The following is an 18,483-nucleotide window of genomic DNA, read 5'->3' on the forward strand; positions in this document are numbered from 1 at the left end:
CCAGAATGGGCGATCCTAGAAGTCCAGGTTTCTCTTCTCCCAGATTCCCAGTCTGGATTTGGAGAATTCCAGGAGTTTGTGGAGCCCACCAGTTTCACTTCCAGTCCCTCCAGGACGCACTTCCCCTTGCTCCTGGGCCTGCGGTTCCTGGTCTGCCCTCCCTGGCCCCATCTTCCAGTCTGTCCCGCTTTTCCCATTTCCGCTGCTCCCAGACAGGCTGTGCTGCCACATCACCCTTCTCCCACCTCTGCCACCAGCGCCAACCCCCAAACGCCCTCAGACCCAACCCCCCAAGTGCCCCCAGCCCCATTCCTTCGTTGACTTCAGATCTCCCTGGCTCAGAACAGACCCCAGCCGGGCCCGGCTGCAGTAGGAACTGACTGGGGACCAGGAACACCTGGCTGGAGGGGTCCGTGGCGACATAGTGGGCAGCTCTGCCCCTCCCTGGCTGTATGGCCGTCAGGGACCCATAGCATCAGGTCACCACTTTGCACATCGCGGCAGCAACTGAAAGCAGTTTGTTGGTAGCTCTAGGGACAGCCAGCGAAGAGTTAAGACAGTCCCAGCCCCTCTGAATTTCACGTGACCCTGGCTTGCTGAGCCTACAGTTCTGGTTCTGCGGTGGACACTCTTCTCCAGACTCATTTTTTGCTGGTGGCTCATGGAAAATATGGCTCCTTGAGCTCCAGGCCACTCCCTCTGGGGCCTGAGGCCTCGCTGACGCTGGTCCTGCCCTGGAAGGGCGTCTAGGGCCGCCTGCCTGCCCTCGGATCCTTGGCCAGCACCCCCTCCCTCGCCCCCCCTCACCCCTCTGTCTCCGCCTGACTTCCTGCTGCCTGACCTTTTCCCCCAGGACAGAACGGCAGCCCGCCCCCCTTGGCCACGCCGAGGCCTCCTCCCGGCACCCCATCCCGGATCGCTTTCTACTGGAGGGAAAGAAAGCCGCTTCCCACTGAGCCACCGCATCTGTGAGCAGCATCCCTTCCAGAACTGTAGTCAGCAGGAGCCAAGGCAGGCTCGGACTCTGCCAGTCGGAGCCCAGTCTTGACTCAGCTGTCCACTGGCTGGACGACTCAACTGGGTCTGCTGCTTCATTGCCCTGACCCCCAGTGTCCTGACCCTCAGATGGAAGATGGGAACAATGGCTTTCCCTCTGCAGGGAATTACATGGGATAATATAGGTGCTCAGTGCATAGTTTTTAAAAAGCGATCAGTGCTTAGTGCAAACCGTGGCAGGCAGAAGGCCTGCAGGTGGGATGGTTCTCATGAGCCTGCTGTCCCTAGTTCAGATAAAGAAAGTGAGGCCCAGCTCCCGCCTCCAACCAACAGAGGGAGAAGGAGGGTGGGGATTGGTGTGCTTGGAGCCAGGGTCAAGGCAATGGTGGAAGCCTCAGGGCGAGCTGGCATCCTCCAGTTCCATGGCAAGGGGCCTGGGAGGCTGGGCCTCAGTGTCCCCACCTGTAAAATGAATGGGTCGGAAAGCCACAGAGGGAAGTGGTGCTCATTCTTCGGAGCCGGATTCCAGGACTGGGACCCTCTTGCTGGATGGAGTTAATGGTTAAGAACTCGGATGGCGTCACCAACGGGCTGGGAGGTCCTGCCAAGCCAGCAGGAGGTGCAGATTCCGGGTGGGAGTAGGGCAGCACTGAAATCCTCCAGGCTCCGAGGCTTGCTTTGACCTTGACTCGGCTGACCAGGGGTCAGGGTCTCACAGAGTTTCAAGGATTGGGGTGGCAGGAGGCAGGGGCAGGGGAGGGGCCAATGGTCAATATTGATCTAGCTGAGTCAGGGGAGTGGATGGGGAAGCGGGCAGGCTGGGGTGGGGTTTACTGATAACTGGTCCTCCAGCTCCCAGCATGGCTGTGGGAACCGGAGAATGGGGTGGTTGGTGCAGAATCCCCAGACGGAGTGCTTCTCGAAATTACAGCTGCCTGGAGGCCAGCTCAGGCTTAATGCATCCAGTCCTCTGTGGGGAGGGTCTAAACATCTGTATTTTTAGCATACTCCCTGGGTGACTCTGCATAGCCAACTCGGTTCCCATATTGGGGACTGTAGGCTCAACCCCCTCTTTGTAACAACGAGACACCTGAGGTCCACAGAAGGAGAGTAACTCACTCAAGGACACACTGGGAGAGGATGATGATAATTCTCCCCTTTTTCTTGGGCGAAGGGGGAGTCTACTTCTAGATAGCTCCATCCATCGTGCAGCTTTGGCCCAAAGCCCAGGAAAGAATGGTAAGGCCAGGATGCCCAGAGGGAAGTGGCTTCTGAGACCTTGGTAGGCCCAGGTAGAGAAGGGAGGGTGGGGCATGTCCCAGGAGGAAGGACAAGGAGGAGGGGCCATTCCCACAGGACTGGACCTGCCCCGCCCCGCCCTGAGCAAACACTCCCAGCACCTGCTGGGGGATGTTTCCTAAAAGATTTACTGTGGTCCAGTCCGGGGAAGGCCATTTCCATTTCTGGAGACCTACCTGTGCCCTAGAAGAACACATCCACATCAAGGGATATTTGGGACCCACATGGCCCTCTGACACTCTGGCCCCAACAGCCTCCTCCCTAGCCTCTTCTCTCCCCACCCCTCCCTGATCCACTGTGCTGGGCTCTCAGCCTTTGCTCTGGCCTCCACCCTCCCCACCATTTCACCCTGTGGGGCACGTGCACAAAGCCTCTCGGGCAATCCCAGTCGCTGCCACGCTTCTCCCGCTCCTTCTTCTGGTTCTGTACACTTGGCACCTCCAGACCCAGCCCCCACCCCAGCCCGTCCTGCGTTCTGCTTCTCTGCATGTCCCTCACTCTTGGGATGGCCTCTCTGGGGACGGGAGACATGCCCAGCTCATCACTGGGCCCTACTCAGAGCCCAGCTGGCTGCAGCAGGCCCCAGCAGGTGTTTGGAGGGGCTAAAAATCCCGAAACCCCCCTCCCTCCCTCACACCCTGGGCCGTCCTGGTCAGGTTCCTTCCCCTCTCCACTACAGTCTCTGTGTACATGGAATGAAAAGAAGAGAAATGTAGTGCCCAGCGGAGGGGCAAACCCAGGATCCTGAGAGCCCGGGAGTAAGGGGTGCCTGGTACCTTGTGTGAAGGAAGACTTCGCCATTGTTACCGCAGAAGTGGGGGAGTGGGTGGGAAGTTCCAGCCCCTGCACCAGCCATCCCTCCGTCACTGCTGAGGCACACATTTGCCAGGAGTTTACTCTGAGCAAGCGTGATGATACTCTGTGCGTGTGGGGAGCAGCGAAAAGATGCTGTCCTGCCTTCAAGGGGCCCTCAGCTTCGCAGACTCTTCCTTAGGTGACTGCAGCCCAGGGCACTATGAGGAGATGGCTATGGGGGCTGGGTAAGCCCACAGAGGGCCCTAACCCAGCAAGTGCTGGGAGAGTGTGAGGGAGGCTTCCCCAAGGAGAAGACACCAGAACTGTGTCCTGAAGGGTGAGGGAGCATCGCTGTGCACTGAGCAAGAGGAGAGGAGCCAGCGGGTTTCACAGCAAATGGGCAGTGGGGAGGTAGGGACTGCGGGGTAGACTATGGAGGGACAGATGGTCAAAGATTCCTAAGAATCCCAGCCACAGTTGGCTGGCTGTTCAGAGACGGGGAAACACAGACTGGGTCACCAGAGGCCCTGAAGGGATTCCGGGTTCTGTCTGGCAAGAAGCCTTTTACCCTCTGAGCCTCATTGTCTTCAGGATAAGGCTCTTCTAACTGACACAAGAGGTATTATGAAAGCACTTTGTGAGCTATAAAGGGTCACACTACTGTCAAACAATAGTAGTGTTTTGGGTGGAGCTGGTGTGTTCTGAGTTAAAGGATACCTCAAGGGGCGCCTGGGTGGCTCAGTGGGTTGAGCCTCCGACTTCAGCTCAGGTCATGATCTCGCAGTCTGTGAGTTCAAGCCCCGCGTTGGGCTCTGTGCTGACCGCTCAGAGCCTGGAGCCTTGAATTCTGTGTCTCCCTCTCTCTATGCCCCTCCCCTGCTCATGCTCTGTCTCTCTCTGTCTCAAAAATAAATAAAAACATTTTTAAAAAATTTTTAAAGGATACATCTTGAGGTCTACTGGGGACTGGAGGCACAGAGCCCAGGACTGCTGGAACCTGCTCCTGTGCTGCCACCTGCTGGCGATTGTCTGCAATGGCAGCACAGACCCTCGGGCCCTTCCTCTTGCCCAGGTGGGGAGATCCGAAGGCTGTTTGAAGGCCGGAGCTGGGAGAAGCCCAGGCCCCAAAGGTTAGCAGACTCCAGGGCAAGAGGGCAAATAGAAGGCCCCACATTCCTCTGCAACCCACCCCCTTGCCCTTCTCAGCACTCCTCGTGGCCACCCTGCATACCGGCGGCAAGGCTAGATCCCAGAAGTGGCTGGTACAGGAATTCTGGAGTCCCAGATGTCCCAAGCATGGGCTAGAGGGGACTGTGGGCTCCAGAAGGCACATTTCCCTGATCCTGTGGAATCCAGGCCTCTTAGGTGGCAGCATGGCTGAGAGTGACCAGCTCACCCGCCTTGCCTAAGGCCGTCCCAGGTTTACTACAGAAAATCCTACATCAGCAAACCAGGACCGGTGCTTACCCTGTCGTGGCCTTGAGGAGAGCCAAAGCCTCTGCATCACCATGTTGGCTCCGCCTGACATCCTGGGCTCAGAACCAAACTGGCCTCTAATATGGCAGGGGCCTCCCTTCCGCCAATGGAGCCTCTCAAGCCATCTCTCTCTCCAGCCCCAAGGCCCCTGCCCCAGGCATTCTGTCCACAGATTGTGGGTTTGGAAGGTATTTCTCCCTTACCCCTTTCTCCAAACCCGTCTCCAGGACTTCGGAGGCCTGGGGGCTTGTCTGTGAGGTTCGGCTGAGGGGAGAGAATAGGTGGGGAGGGACTTATGGAACAATTTCCTCATTTTACAAGGAAACGAAGGCCTAGGAAGCCTAGAGGAGAAGAGCCTCGCCCAAGACCCCTGAGGGAGACTTTGCTGCTGTTTGTGGCAACCCGCATCCACCGCCCCCCCCCCCCCCCCCCCCCCCCCCCCCCGCCACCCACTCTTGTTAAGGGCACCCCATGTGTCTGAGAGAAAGCCAGCCCCACCCCTGGCTCTAAGCCTGGGCACAGGGTCCAGACACAATCCCACTGCAATTGGCTCAGGCTTGAGCATGAGACCAAGTTGGCCCAATCAGAAGGGAGACCTTGGCTTTTATTTTGCAAATGGAGAGATCTTGTACTGGAAACAAACAAAACCCACCCAGTGCCAGTGCTTGACTGAGACAGGGAGACCTCAAGTGCACAGAAGTTTGTAGCTATTTATTGCACTGAAAACACCAATAAAACAGACACCCCGTTTTCCCCCCCCTCCCACCCAATAGCAGAAGTTTTGAGCAGTGGTCATTCAAATTCACAGCCACATAGTTTTAAAAAAAGAAAAGAAAAGAACTGAAACAAACGCCCCCCCCCCCACCCGCCCCCCAGACAAATAGTAACAAAGAAACCAGCATGGGGAGTCTGGCAAACACATCCCCCAAAGGGTCTCCCTTTGGGAGACAGGAGGCCGTGGGTCAGGATTAGTGCCACAGTGTGCGTAATCCTGGGAGAATACTTTCCTATAAAGGTGTTTGCATGCTGGAGCCTAGGTCTGGTCTTAGGTCTGGATTTTTTTGCGTCTACAGGATGTTTTAGAGGAGCAGAGTTTCACTGTCTGGTGGGGGTGGGCTCTGGGCCACTTTGTCTGCCAGCCTCCCCTGCGTGCTGCCTCAGGATCGCGCTGATGGCCTGTGGTCCACACTGGCTGACTACCCGCCCACAGGAGTGGCCTTCCTCGTGGGGCCGTTTCCTCCCGGGGTAGGGACCTGCCTCCATTTCTCTGGCACTTGGAACTGGACACGGTAGACGGGAGGCATGTCAGCAAATAAAGATCGGGACACTGGGGTCCTCCAGCTCAGTTACCCCTGGTGGGAAAACCCAGGGCCAGAGCAGGAAACGGACTTGCCCAAGGTCACACAGCAAGTCTGGTCAGAACTGGGGATGGAATCCTACTAACCCCCAAAGCATGCTCTTTCCCCACAGTCCACTGCTAATAAGCAGTTGACAGGCACCGAAGAGGGGGAATGAGGGGCAGGTGGGGGAGAAGTGGGGGCTGGTCAAGGCCCAGAATGAAGCAGGGGTCCAGCCAGTGGATCCTGTCAGTTCTTGCAGGTACATCGGGCTTCACTTCGCCGTCCTGTTTGATCCCCCATCAGCTCTGCAACATAGGCTGGGCAGGAATATTTAACCCTTTAACTGATGGGGAAACTGAGGCTGGAAAAGGGACCAGACTTTGTCTTGGTACTTGCAGCATCCCCTGTGAAGGCTGCACCCTCACCTTTGGCTTAGGGATGGCTGTGGGAGCTGGCAGCTCACAAGGGAGGCAGGCGGTTTTGTGGCTGGGACGCTGGGATCACTGGGCCTTACTGGGAAGCCCTCTGGACCTGGGGCAGACCAGGTGCCTGCCCCTGGGCCTCAGCAACAGGGTGTCTGCCAAGGATAGAGGCCGGTGATCAACCAGTTTGGAGACCAGGAGGCCCAGGCAGCCTCTATCCTGGCCTGCAGCCCCAGAATAGCCTGCCTCACCTGTCCCCAGGGCAGCAGCACTTGTGAAAAGGGCCCAACAGACAACTCATGATCAGGGAAAACTCAGAAAGTCCTGGATCAAACATCCCCTCAGTCCTCCAGCCAACACCCAGGACTCCCCAGAGGTTCGGGGGAACCAGAGCCTCCTCCAAATCCCTGGGGATGTGGCTCTTCCTCCCCTAAAATCCTCCAGAGGGGACAGTATCTCATGCTGGCAAAACACGGCCACACAGAGGCCAAAAGCACAGAGAGGCGGCAACATAATTCCGAGTCGGACACTGAGAATACAACCTCTATTTTTTTTTTTTTTTTTTTTGTCCAAAACATGTAGATTGGTTTTGCTGAGTGTTTTTTCTTCTTTTCTTTTCTTTTCTTTTTTTTTTTTTTTTTTTGACGTACTTACTGCATATAAAGTCATGCAAAGAAAACAGTGCAGACAGTAGATGCTAGTGGATGTGCCAAGGCATTCCACATCAGAGTCAATCCCAGGGGAAGAGGGGAAGAGAAAGGAAAAAAAAGAGATTCGAACCCACGGCTGCAGGACGAGGCGTGAAGAGGAGAAATTCCAGTGCTCTGCTTGGACCAGCAGATACAGAGGGGAGAGGCAATGGAGACACATGCTCGTGAACCCCCAAAGACTGGGGGAGGGGCTGAGAGGGCACATAGATGCGGTGCAATGAAATCCGGGGAAGCTGGGAAGCGTCGTAGTAGGAACCTCAGTTTGGGAGGCAAGAAAAAAAAAGAAAAAAAAAAAAGATAATTTCCGTCTTGACAACCTCCCCCCGCCCCCCCCCCCACCCCCCACCGGCTCTCTCTGCCCTGATTTGCTATTTCTTAGCTCTAACATCTGGTGTTTCTACAGTCCTGAAAAGGAACCTTAGGACCAAAATGTCAATGAGCCCCTCTTCCCCCTACCTCCCGCACCTTTCCATCCCCGGGGACTGAGTCCACCTCGACCCCAGATAACCACGGGTGACAAAGTCCATCTCAGAGATGACATTAAAAAAGAAGAAGAAGAAGAAAGAAAGAAAGAGACCTAGAACAGAAAAAAAACTACCCCTCATCCCTCTTCCCACGTCCCTTCCCAACCCAACCTGACCTTCCCCACAATAATTTGAGAGGTTTAGTTATCACATAGATATCCAGGAACGCAAAATCCATTTAGGAAACACACAGAAGTTTGGCTATAAAAAGGCATGCGGTCCAAGTAGAAGTGATACCTAAATGTTGCCTTCTTTGCCCCCAAAAAGCAATCAGATTCTCTCCCTCAGATGTGACGGAGCTGGAATTCTCCAGGGCTGATGGAAGGGGTGGAATGGGAGTTACTGTTGGAGGTGAACATCAGCCGGAGGAGAAGAGTGAGGGCACCCTGAGACGGTTGTGCTCCACACGCTGAGGGGAAGGGTCCGCAGGGACAGGAGGAGGGGACAGGATGGGAGAAGAGCTAGGGAGGCAGTGTCAGGTGGGGACTCCTGGTGTCTGCTCCTCTCTCACCCTCTCCCACAGGGGAGGCTGGCTCAGGGGTTGAGGGGGACCCTGGAAGGAGAGAGACAGCGAAAGGTGGGGGCAGATCCACATTCCTCCTGATTCTGTCCCTCTTTTTCCTCAGCCCCTGGGGGACACACAGCTGGGCATTCTGGCCTATAGCCAAGGCAAGAGCAGGCTAGCGACAGCCAGGAGCGGGGGTGGGGGGGGGGGGTCCTCGGAGCCAGCACCCAGAGCACCCAGGGCACCCAGGCCTGAGGAAGCCTCGCCCTGGCAGGAGAGTGACAGGTGGTGGCAGGGAGATGTGGCTATTTGCTCTGAAGTCATGATAACTTTTGTGGACAGACAGGTTTTCTTGATGCAGGTGTGGCGGTGGTGGTGATGGTGATGGTGGTGGGATGGGGTGACGCGATTGGGGGAATTCCAGCCAAATCCAAGTGGGAGAACCAGCAGCCACATTCCGTGAACGAAGAGAACATCTCTGCGGTACAGGGCCCCCGGCCCGGTCCTTCAACTGTAAGAAATGGTATGTCTGTGGGTAATGGCGGTTGCTCCCGAGGGCGTCATGCTTTCCTTGGGCAACCACCCCTCCCCCGTCCTTAGATGGAGTCGGAGCTGCTTCTGTGGGCCCCACCCAGCACCCTACCTGGCCCCCCCTCCCCCACCGGGGACCTGCAGGCCAGTCTCCTCCCTGTGGTCCTCCAGCCCCCACCCCATGGCCTTCCAGTGCCCAAGTGCCCCAACATGTCCCCCTCCAGACTGACACCACCCTGTTCCTTTAGATCACCCTAGATGACAGATGGCGGGAAGGAGAGGCTCTTACTGGGGCAGGACGGAGGGCGCCCCAGATCTGTGGAAGTGGACGATCTGCCATTTGCCATCCCGGCGGTGCCAGACACGGGTCTCCTCCGACTGGGCCGTGCGGGGGATGCCACCCGCATCCAGGTACTGCGTGATGCGGATGTAGGCGATGCAGGCCGACTCGTCACCCATCAGATGGATGTGGGGGTTCAGGATGGTGGTGTGCACGGGCTTGCTGTTCCGAGACCACACTGGAGGTGGGGATGGGGGGGGGCACAGGAGATGCACTTGGGGGCCTTCTTCACGTCCTTCATTTGCCCATCTCCCAGCGACCCTCTCAGCAGAGGCACTCCCCGCCCCCTGCTTCATTTCCACAGGAGGGGTGTCTGTGACAGGGCTCAGCTAGGTGTCAAGGCAGACCTTCTAGATGACTAGATCAGATCCCAGCTTAGAGACAATGGATTTCAGGCATGCCAGTTCTTAAAACACAGGGGAATGGGATTTTAGAATCACAGTATCTCAGACACACAGAAGTATAGGACTATGATGGTAGAATCAGATGAACTTAGACCAGGGTCTCAAACCCAGATTCCCTACGGGGGCCAGGCGTGTACATAAACGAGGCTGGTGAGCTGGGTGTAAAATGCTAAGTGACAACAGACCCTTTGCCTCGGAGTCAGGGAGCCATAGGAATGGGGGAGACTGGTGACCTACAGAGGGCGCCCTGTACACAGCTTCCCTGGTGGCTGATATGCGAGTACAGCTGACCCTGGAATAATGAGGGGGCGCAGGTTAGGGCACCCACCCTCTGCACAGTTGAAAATCCACATATACCTTTTGACTCCCCTGAAACTTAACTACTAATAACGGTCCGTTGACTGGAAGCCTTACTGATAACACCAACAGTCGATTAACCCATCTTTTGTATGTTATTTGTATTATGAGCTATATTCTTAAAGTAAGCTAAGGGAAATAAAATGTTATTCCTTAATAGGGAAAGGGAAATACATTTACTGCACTGTGCTGTATTTATTGGGAAAAATGCACGTATAAGTGGACCGGCACAGTTCAAACCCCTGTTGCTCAAGGGTCAGCTATAAGTGGAACCCACATTGCCACATCTTCTGAGTTTTCAAGAGAATCCAGAAATCTGGATGTTTATGTGAAAATGCTTCATTTTTTATTATTGGTATTTAACTCAAATTTAACACATGCGAGCCCCATGAAACATATGTACAGTCCAGATGGCCCGTGGACCCCTCAGTTGCTATCCCTACTGGCAACAGAAAGAATTATGGAAACCTGGGTAATACTGAAACTGCAGAATCTTAGGATCTTGAATTGAAAGGATAGAATTAGGGGTCATGGGGTGAGGTCGTGGAGTTCTCCAGAGTTATGGTGGAAATACATAACTCTTATGATCAGGACAGAACTGACAAGGTACTTGAAACCAGCTTTCTCTATGCAAAATATGAGTTACTATTGTTATTATTATTAGTAGTAGGATTAATTATTTTGGTTCTTGGAACTCTCCATTTTTTTAGCAAGATAGAAAACAAAAGCACAGCAAGACAATGACCCAGGGAGGGGCTGGACAGGGGTCACCAGGGTCCCAGGCTTTAGAGGAACCCTCATGCCTTCTCTTGGTGTAGCCCAAATGTAGGTCCAAATCCCATAGAGAGCTGACTTAAAATATACACTGCCCATCTCTTCCCTTAGAGATGACAATTCAAAAATCTATACTATTAAAAAGCCCCCTTCCCCTCCCCCCCCTTTGATTCTGAAGCCCAGCCTGGTTTGTGAACCACTGATTTCCTAGAAAACATAAAATGTCTTTTTTTTTTTTTTTTCCAGGACTACTGGAAGCATCCCTAATATTATAATCCCACTATACCCAGGCTTTGCCTACAGAACTCCAAATCACTGAGTCTTACATACGTAGACTACACTAACAGACTGTTGCAATGTGGGGCTCTCAGAGAGAATGTAGAGCGTTTGCATTATAGGCTTGGGAGAGACTTCAGAGGTCAAAGGTCACCCAGTGGCCTTCCTACCAAATGCAAGGAGGCCTCAGCAAGTATCCTTGACAGCAATCAGGGCTGGAGGCACTCCAGACCGTCTAGTTCAATGCGTCCATTTTAGCACATCTGGAAGCTGAGGTCCAGAGAAGCAATCTGACTTGTCCCAAGCTGGGCCACTTCCTGAAGGAAATGCAGTAGGACCTAGAAGAAGTCAGTCTCCAGACGGGACTGAATTAGGACAATCTAGAACCGTCTCAGAAGGGACAGACAAGCTCAGCATTGTTGAGGGCACTGCGCCTTGCTGTTGTTGGCAAGGGCTGGGGTTCTGGGGGATGTTTGTAAAGAAATGACCACCCTAATTTGGTGTCTCTGACTAGACCGGAGCCTTCTAACATCCACCCTTGTGGGCAGCGTGGGAGAAAGGGCCAGGTCCTCCAGCACCGGCAGGGAAAAACAGGCTGGATGGTGAGACTTGGCCTGGGGTGGGCCGTTACTCCGGGTCTTGCTCTCATGGGCCCTTCGGCGTTCAAACCTGCAGTCCAGGGGGCCGGTGCTGTGATGGGTCCCCCTGCCCGGACGCAGGCCAACAACTAGGTCAGCCTTCTCTTTGTATTTATTTTCCTTTTCCCACCCCTGAGCCTTTAGAGCCAGCTCAGCCTGGTTTCTGCTCTACTGGCTGGGGATTGGGGAGTCCACTCTGGGGAACCAGCGCCCCCAGAGGACAGGCCTGTATAGAGGTGGCCATGGTGATCAGCGAGGGAGCTCCAGGGAGATGGGGACACTTGGGGTCCAGCCACCTCTCTTCACATGAGAATTTAACCTCCATTGCTAGCCTTGGAATATCAGAGTTTGATTAATCAAGGGAAAATGCAACTTCCTTCTCCGCAGCTTTTTGGGGGTGCTCTTGAGCCCCTAGATTGGGTGCAGGCAGGAGAGGAGTGTCCAGCTGGGGGCTGCTAACACATAGTTGAGAGGGGGTGACACAGGGCGGGAAAGGGAAGGAGTGAGTCAGGTGTTATAGAGTTGGACTAGATCCTTTTTCAGTCACTTAAATGCCCCCTTTGTTTTAGCCACCTACAAGTGCCACTATACTGACTTCATTACAATCCTTCCTTAAATCAATACACTTTATCAATTTATGTCAATTTATTATAAAAGAAAACTTTCTGGCACAATCAGTAATGAACAACCAGTATCACAAATACAAGTTTAATCACGAGTCCAGTGTAAATGAAATAAAGTTATGTAATCCTAGCTCTGAGCTCTTGCCCGCAAAGGATCTGAGCCTGAGACCGTTCTCTCTTTGATGAAGAGATAAATTAGAAGGTTGGAGAGATGTTTAAGACCAGCACCCAGCTGAGCCTTTCCCCCTGATGAAACCAGACGTATTGAAAGAGAATTTGGAAAGGGACCAACTTTCTCACTGTGTGAACCAATGTTGTTTCAAGTGATGCCCACGTGCACCGGAAATCATCTTGGGTAGCCTCAGTGGTATATGCCTTCCCTTTGGGGTACCCTGGATATGCCACTTCTCAGGTCCTGAGCTAGATGATTCTAACCTGCATGTGCTTTGGTTCGTCCCTGTCTGACCCCTGGCCAAGATGAGACATGGACACAGGCAGAAAGCGCCCTCGGTCAGGCCCAGCCTCAGCCCCCTGACAGCCCCTGGTTGCAAAGCTGCCAGGGTCTCTCCTGCAGAGGAGAGGCCCAGTAAGGACAGACATGCGGACAGAGACCTAGACAAACAGGCAGGGGCACAGCAGTGTGAGCTCGGGTCCCCTCCTCTTCCCTGGACTGCCCACCCACAGGCATTAACAGCCCATGAGCCGGCTTGTGACCAGTTGGACAGCTGGGGTGGCCCCAGGCGTCTAGATGGCTGTAACTTGGGTACATGCTCCGGCAAGAAGGCTCCCATATCTGTAAAATGGGAACAAAGGTCCTCCCCCAGCCCTCCCAGGGTCAGGGGCAGAAGAGGCCTGGGAGTGCTTGTCACACTTGTCCCGGGTCCCCGTCCTCAGCCACCGGAGGGACAGCCGGCAGTCGGATGGGCCCAGGTTATGAGAGGGAACCAAGGTGGTACCAACCCCTGTCCACACGGGATCTTCCTCTTCGCTGGCTCCTGAGCTTCCCCGGGGGCCCTGCCTGTCACCCTGCTGTGCCATCCGGCAGGACATGGAACAGAGAGCAGACAACAGGCACCCCAGAGAGAAGGGATTGCTCACAGTTTTCAAAATAGAATCGATGGAAGTCCAGGCCCTCGACCAGGTTCCCCAGGGCCTCAGGTTCGAAGGCTGTCATCCCAGGGTCACACATCTTCCTAGGGGGAGGAAGTCAGAGGAAAGAGGAGTTGGGAGTAGCCTCTTGGAGCCACCCTCTAACTCCAGGGCCTGGACTGGAGGAGGGTGGGCCTGAGAAACCAGAGGGATGGAACCCACCTTACAGGATCAGTGACGTCAGCAGGTGGGACAGGGCTTGCAAACTGTGCTATGAGGCACCCACCACGATCCAGTGGTAGAACTGGGAGGCCAGGGTTCGACTCGGGTCCTGGCCCTGCCACTCACCGGTTATAAGATCCCCAGCAAGTGGCTAGTGGCCTAACATCACCCAGCAAGCATGCCATGAGTGGCCGTGAAGCGTCGTGCAGAGACCCCAGGCGGGGGCTGACTCAGTGACTCAGCCTGTGAGGGCCTCTCCAACCTGCATCTCCCCACCGAGGGCAGCAGAAGCCAGAGGGGCTTTTCCTGGTGGGGAGGACCTTTTCCTTCACACCAAAGTGACTTCTGCTCACCAAACAGGTACATCCCTGGAGGGGGTGCGTTTTGCTACTTTAAAAATGGCCTTTTTGCCCTCAGCGAGAGCCGCAGTTTCCTCTTCTGTAACATGAGGAAAATAGCATTCCGTCAGGTTTTTCATGCCTGGGAGGGAGGCGCACAGGGCAAGGTGAGGAGGCCCTCTGCTGTGTGTTTTCAGCTCAGAGCTCCCTTCCAGGTCTCAGCTTTCTGGGGAAACCTGACATCCAGGTTGAGGAAGGAAAAAGGCCATCTCCCCCACCCCACCCCCACCCCCAGGTCTCTAGGATCTGTGGCACGACACAGACCCCTGTGACAATGACGGTGAAGCCAGGGACAGGAAGTACCTCAGCACAAGCAAAGATCCCAACCCTGGAGAGGAACTGGAGACACTGGTGGATGGGTATCAGGCCCAGCATCGTCTGAGCTGGACATTGGCTACTGCAAGCCACTGTCTCCCTGCTCTTCCCTGACTGTCCTGTCCATGTGACCCAGACAATGCACTTCTCCACTCAGCCCCTCAAATTCTCCAGGCGGACTAGCCAGGGGTTGGGGACTCTGCTCAGACCATAGGAGATGCTCGGGACCCTTCAGCTCCAGAATCCTCCAAGGCTGGGGGTCTGAGCTCTGAGTGTCCGGGAGACTGAGCACCCCCACTGGAGAAGCCCCTGCCTTTGAAGGGACTCAGGGACCACCTTCTCCAACTCCATTATACATCTAGAGACACTGAGGCTCAGTGAGTGAGGGTTACACAGGGCCAGACTCAGGGTACCACAGGCTCCAGGGGTCGTGGCAAGGGGTCAGAACCGGGAGTAGGCTACCGATGCCAGAGAAAGTAACATCACAGAGGTGAGAGTGGGTCCCCAGAAATGGCACTGGTGGGGGGCTGGGGTCCACAGAAGCCACGTCTCTTTCCCTCCCTCCTTGGGGGCATCTTTCCAGAGAGACTCGACGACTCTTCCTGTGGCTGATTTAACATTTAGGGCTGGCCACAAGACGCATTCAACAGCGTGTTTCTGGGCTTTCATGCTTTACCCAGGTGCAAACGTGCATACACACCTGTGCACGGCCCTTATGCACACAGTCACAAACATGCAGTGTAGACAAGTGCACACACACGTGCATATGTGTGGCCTATCTCACACCTGTCCCTTCCAGAGTCCTTGTTCATCCAGACATAACCAGGGGATTGCTGGGGCCTTGCCATCATCAGCTGCTGCCAACACCCTCCCACAATTACCACGTACCTGGCCTGTCAAACCTTTGGGAGACAAACTTCAGCTCCTGGGCACAGTGGAAACCAGGAACCAGCTGCCCAGGAACCAAACCCCGGCTACGTTATTCCCCCTTCATCTGAACCCAACAGTCAAGGGTCATTCTGCCTCAGTTGGCAGCTTTTGCCCACCAAAAAGCATATGTGGGGTCTTGTCAGCCCTGCCTGAGTGGTGGAGACTCCTCCCGCTCCTTGGGGTCGGCTAAGGGCCCCGGTGGGGCCTGCTTCTGGGCCAGACCAGGGAGGGGCGTATGGGTGACCACTAGGGGGCGCTCCAGCCCAGCCTTTGCACACAGCCGCCCCATGAAAGGCTGGTCCAGATGCGCAGGGGACAGTCTCAGACCACCTGTTTCATTTAATGTTAGTTTTGGACACTCTGCCTTATTCCCCCAGAGGATTTAAGGTTCTGTCTTGAGGTTCTTTTGCTCACCCCTGCTCCCTGGAGGACATACCCTACCCTGCCCTCCTGAGGTCAGGCCCATTGCAGCAGGTCTGAAGAGCAGCCCGGCCCGCCTCCCTCCCCTCCTTCCCCACTCATCTCCTGAGGAGACCCATGCTGTGGTGGAGACCACCCTCTGTTTCCTTGGAGAAGCAAAGGGGTTTGGTTGGAGCCCCTCCTGAGGAACAAGATAGGAGGAGGAGGAGGAGAGGGAGGACCAAAATACAGAGAAGTACTATGAACAGAAAGCTTCACTAAAGCATAAAGTCTAAATGCAAAACAGCATATGAGCTCAGTCTGACTCACAGCTCATGCAGAGGGAGTGATTGAGGGTCAGAGACCGGGACCCCCAACGTTAGCCATCAGCACCCCCTCCCCCTGAACAACCATCTGGACATGACATGCAGAATGGGCTCAGCCAACTCACGTGTAGGACTCAAAATCTCCATTGCTTATGGCTTCGATCAGCTGCTCTGTCACTTTTATAATCTCCTGTTTCCGCACTGTAAGGCAGGAGGAGACACAGAGAAATGATAGTAATAGAAATAGTAATGAAGCACCTGGCACCATTTTCTGAGTCCCTATCATGTGCCAGATCCTGTGCTAGGACCTGAGGGCCTCGTGGAGACTGTCTTCATTTATATTCACGTTATCCCTGGGAGGTAGGTGTCATGACTCCCATTTCACAGAAGCAGAAACTGAGGCCCAGGAAAGTGGGGAAAAGGTGTGACAGTTCCCTCAACTGCAGAAGGCAAAGCCAGTGTCCCAGGTGGAAGCCTTTGTCTCAGTGAGGCATGCATGGCAGACATTCTGACATTAGGTCTCATTTGAACCCAGGTTGTCTCCAAAATACGCCCCCCGCCCCCATCGCCTTGCTTTGCCGCCTGAATCAAAACCAGGTCAACGGTGGGGCTGGACCTAGTAGCCATGAACCAGGGCCCTCCCACCCCGGGCCCAAACTGGGGCCCCCAAGGAAGGTCTTAGGGCTCTACTCCTCCCTCAGGTCTGGGTGAGCGTTTTGGTCTATTTGGGTGCCTGTAGGAATCAGGCACTGAGCTGTTCAGAACTTTCTAGGCCTTAACGAATCCCAGTTGCTGAGACCTGGCCTCCCCTGGCCACCCCTGAAACACTACAAATAATTGGTCTTTCTAGTACAGGTTTAGGCATCAGCTTTCTTATTAGATGTGTGCTGTTCCAAGCCCCGGTTTTCCCATCTGTGAAATGGAAACACCACCACCTCTCATCCCTTCAGTGCCAAACCCAGACTTGAGGGCCAGACAGACCTCATGGAAATGCCGGCGCAGGTCCTTACACGCTGTGTAACAAGGCCACAGGGTTGTTTCCTGGCCTGTCCGACGGAGACAACAGTGCCCCCCACCCCCAGTAACGAGGTAACGAGGTGGGATGAGGCGATGCGCACGAAGCCCCCGGGCCCACTGTAGGTACGCATTTTCAGCGCTGCCGTTTTCTGCCTTCTCCTACACAGGTTGCCACACCCGCTTCTCACAGACACCCCGGGAGGTCAGCAAGGGCCAGTGCCCCCCATCTGATCCACAAGGACCCTGGGCCTCCGTGACAGAGGAAGCTGGAGCTGGGTGTCGTGGCTCCCGGCAGGGCTGTCTCACCAGAAGCCTCACATGGTTCCCTGGTGGCAGGCCGCCCCCCCCCCCCCCCCGACCCCAGGCCCAAGCTTCACTCCAAACCCAGTCAGCTCTCCGGCCTACTGGAGCAGCCTCGGTGAGGTTCAAGGGCACACTGTCATTTCTCAGTCTGGGGCTGAAGGAGGGGACCACGCCTGGCTGAGGCCCTGTCCCTGCCCCTTTCCTCACCACCGCCCATGCAACCCAACCCCGTCTCACGCCAGGGAGCTCACCTCAGGCCCAGAGGACACAGGGTCCTACGACATCCAGGCTGAAAGAACCCCTGGAGACCAGGGACTCAGCCTCCTTATCAGACTTTTGGGGAAATGGAGGCCCAGTAAGGGGGGTGACTTGCCCGAGGACATAGAACATACTGGGTGCAGAATTTGGCTCCCAGCCCATGGCCTTTTCCACAGGACCCCCACACCCCACATGCTCCCTGACGTATCAGGCCCATAAGCTCATCTATTTCCCAACTCAAATATGTGCTCCTCGGAAGCTGGGCCGTGGCTGCCCGTGTTGTACAGGATCCCTGGACCTGGATGGGACCCCTGGCCCCCCCAGGCACTCATCCCTGAACGAACGAGTGCATCAGGCACTGTGCTATGCGCTCTACCTGCAGAATCTCGAAGCCTCACAGCACAGCTTCACGTGGCCATCACTTCCACATCAGCGATGAGCAAACCGGAGGTGAGAGAGGTCGGCCGGTCTGCTGCAGTGGGCTGACCGCCCCAACCAGAGTCGTCATACTGTTCTCAGGGCAGGGGCCCTGTGCCCAGCACGGCTCTTGGCACACAGTGGGTGCTCCGTAGACATACTGGCGACTTTCTCCAATGTCAGTACCACAGTGAGGGGCTAATTCTTTATCTGCTGGCTCTGCTAAGATTTACCAGGGCTGGGAATGAGCCTGTCTTAGACCTTGAGCTCTGCCGGCTCCCTCTGGGGTCTTGCCTGGGGCGGGGGCAGAGGAGGCTTGAATGAATGAATCAGTGGGTGGACCCAACACCGGGGCCTGGGGCTGCTGTCTTCACCCTGTGTGCTAGAATTGCCCAAGTTGCCAGGTGGTCCCTGTCCCTAGGAGCCCAAGAGCCTGGCCTCCAGGTCGACTCTGCCCTCCTTCCTGGAGACAGAGGGTGGGAAGAAACCCATCCCTGCCAGGAGATGCCTCATTCCACTCCCACGCAGAATCAGGCTGACGATCCAGAGCGGGCCACGTGCTCCGGGCAGGCCATGGCACCTGTCCCACCTCCTAGCCTTTTCTGTACAGACCTTAAGATTCCTTCCAGCCTGACATTGCACGAGCCTGTGCTTAATTAACGCCCTGTCTCCTGTGGGCTGCCTCTCACTGCCATCTCAGGGAGGCTAGCGACGCGGTCAGGGGCATGGATTCTGGAGCCAGAGTCCCTGGGTTTGGATCCAGATTCTCTGCCACTTCATAACTGTGACCTTGAGCAAG

The 18,483-nt window shown here is 55.3% G+C and overlaps 1 protein-coding gene across 3 annotated transcripts in view; it reads right to left on the minus strand.

Moving 5' to 3' along the window:
• Nucleotides 1-5,149: 5,149 nt before the first annotated feature.
• CAMK2A (calcium/calmodulin dependent protein kinase II alpha) overlaps nucleotides 5,150-18,483 on the minus strand; it is a 63,414-nt gene continuing 50,080 nt past the window's right edge. For 2 of the 3 annotated variants that reach the window (XM_019464412.2, XM_019464413.2), the window contains 4 exons: nucleotides 15,815-15,890; nucleotides 13,109-13,203; nucleotides 8,888-9,116; nucleotides 5,150-8,578 (listed from right to left, as the gene is read on the minus strand). In XM_019464412.2, the coding sequence (XP_019319957.1) occupies nucleotides 8,575-8,578; nucleotides 8,888-9,116; nucleotides 13,109-13,203; nucleotides 15,815-15,890 (404 nt within the window). In that variant the 3' untranslated portion in view covers nucleotides 5,150-8,574. Of the gene's footprint in view, nucleotides 8,579-8,883; nucleotides 9,117-13,108; nucleotides 13,204-15,814; nucleotides 15,891-18,483 lie in introns of those variants that run through there. The other variant, XM_053907030.1, reaches the window with a different exon arrangement.

Source organism: Panthera pardus, unplaced genomic scaffold, assembly GCF_024362965.1.
Source record: "Panthera pardus isolate Hobbes unplaced genomic scaffold, ASM2436296v1 HiC_scaffold_2, whole genome shotgun sequence".
In the NCBI taxonomy this organism is placed as follows: Eukaryota; Metazoa; Chordata; class Mammalia; order Carnivora; family Felidae; genus Panthera; species Panthera pardus.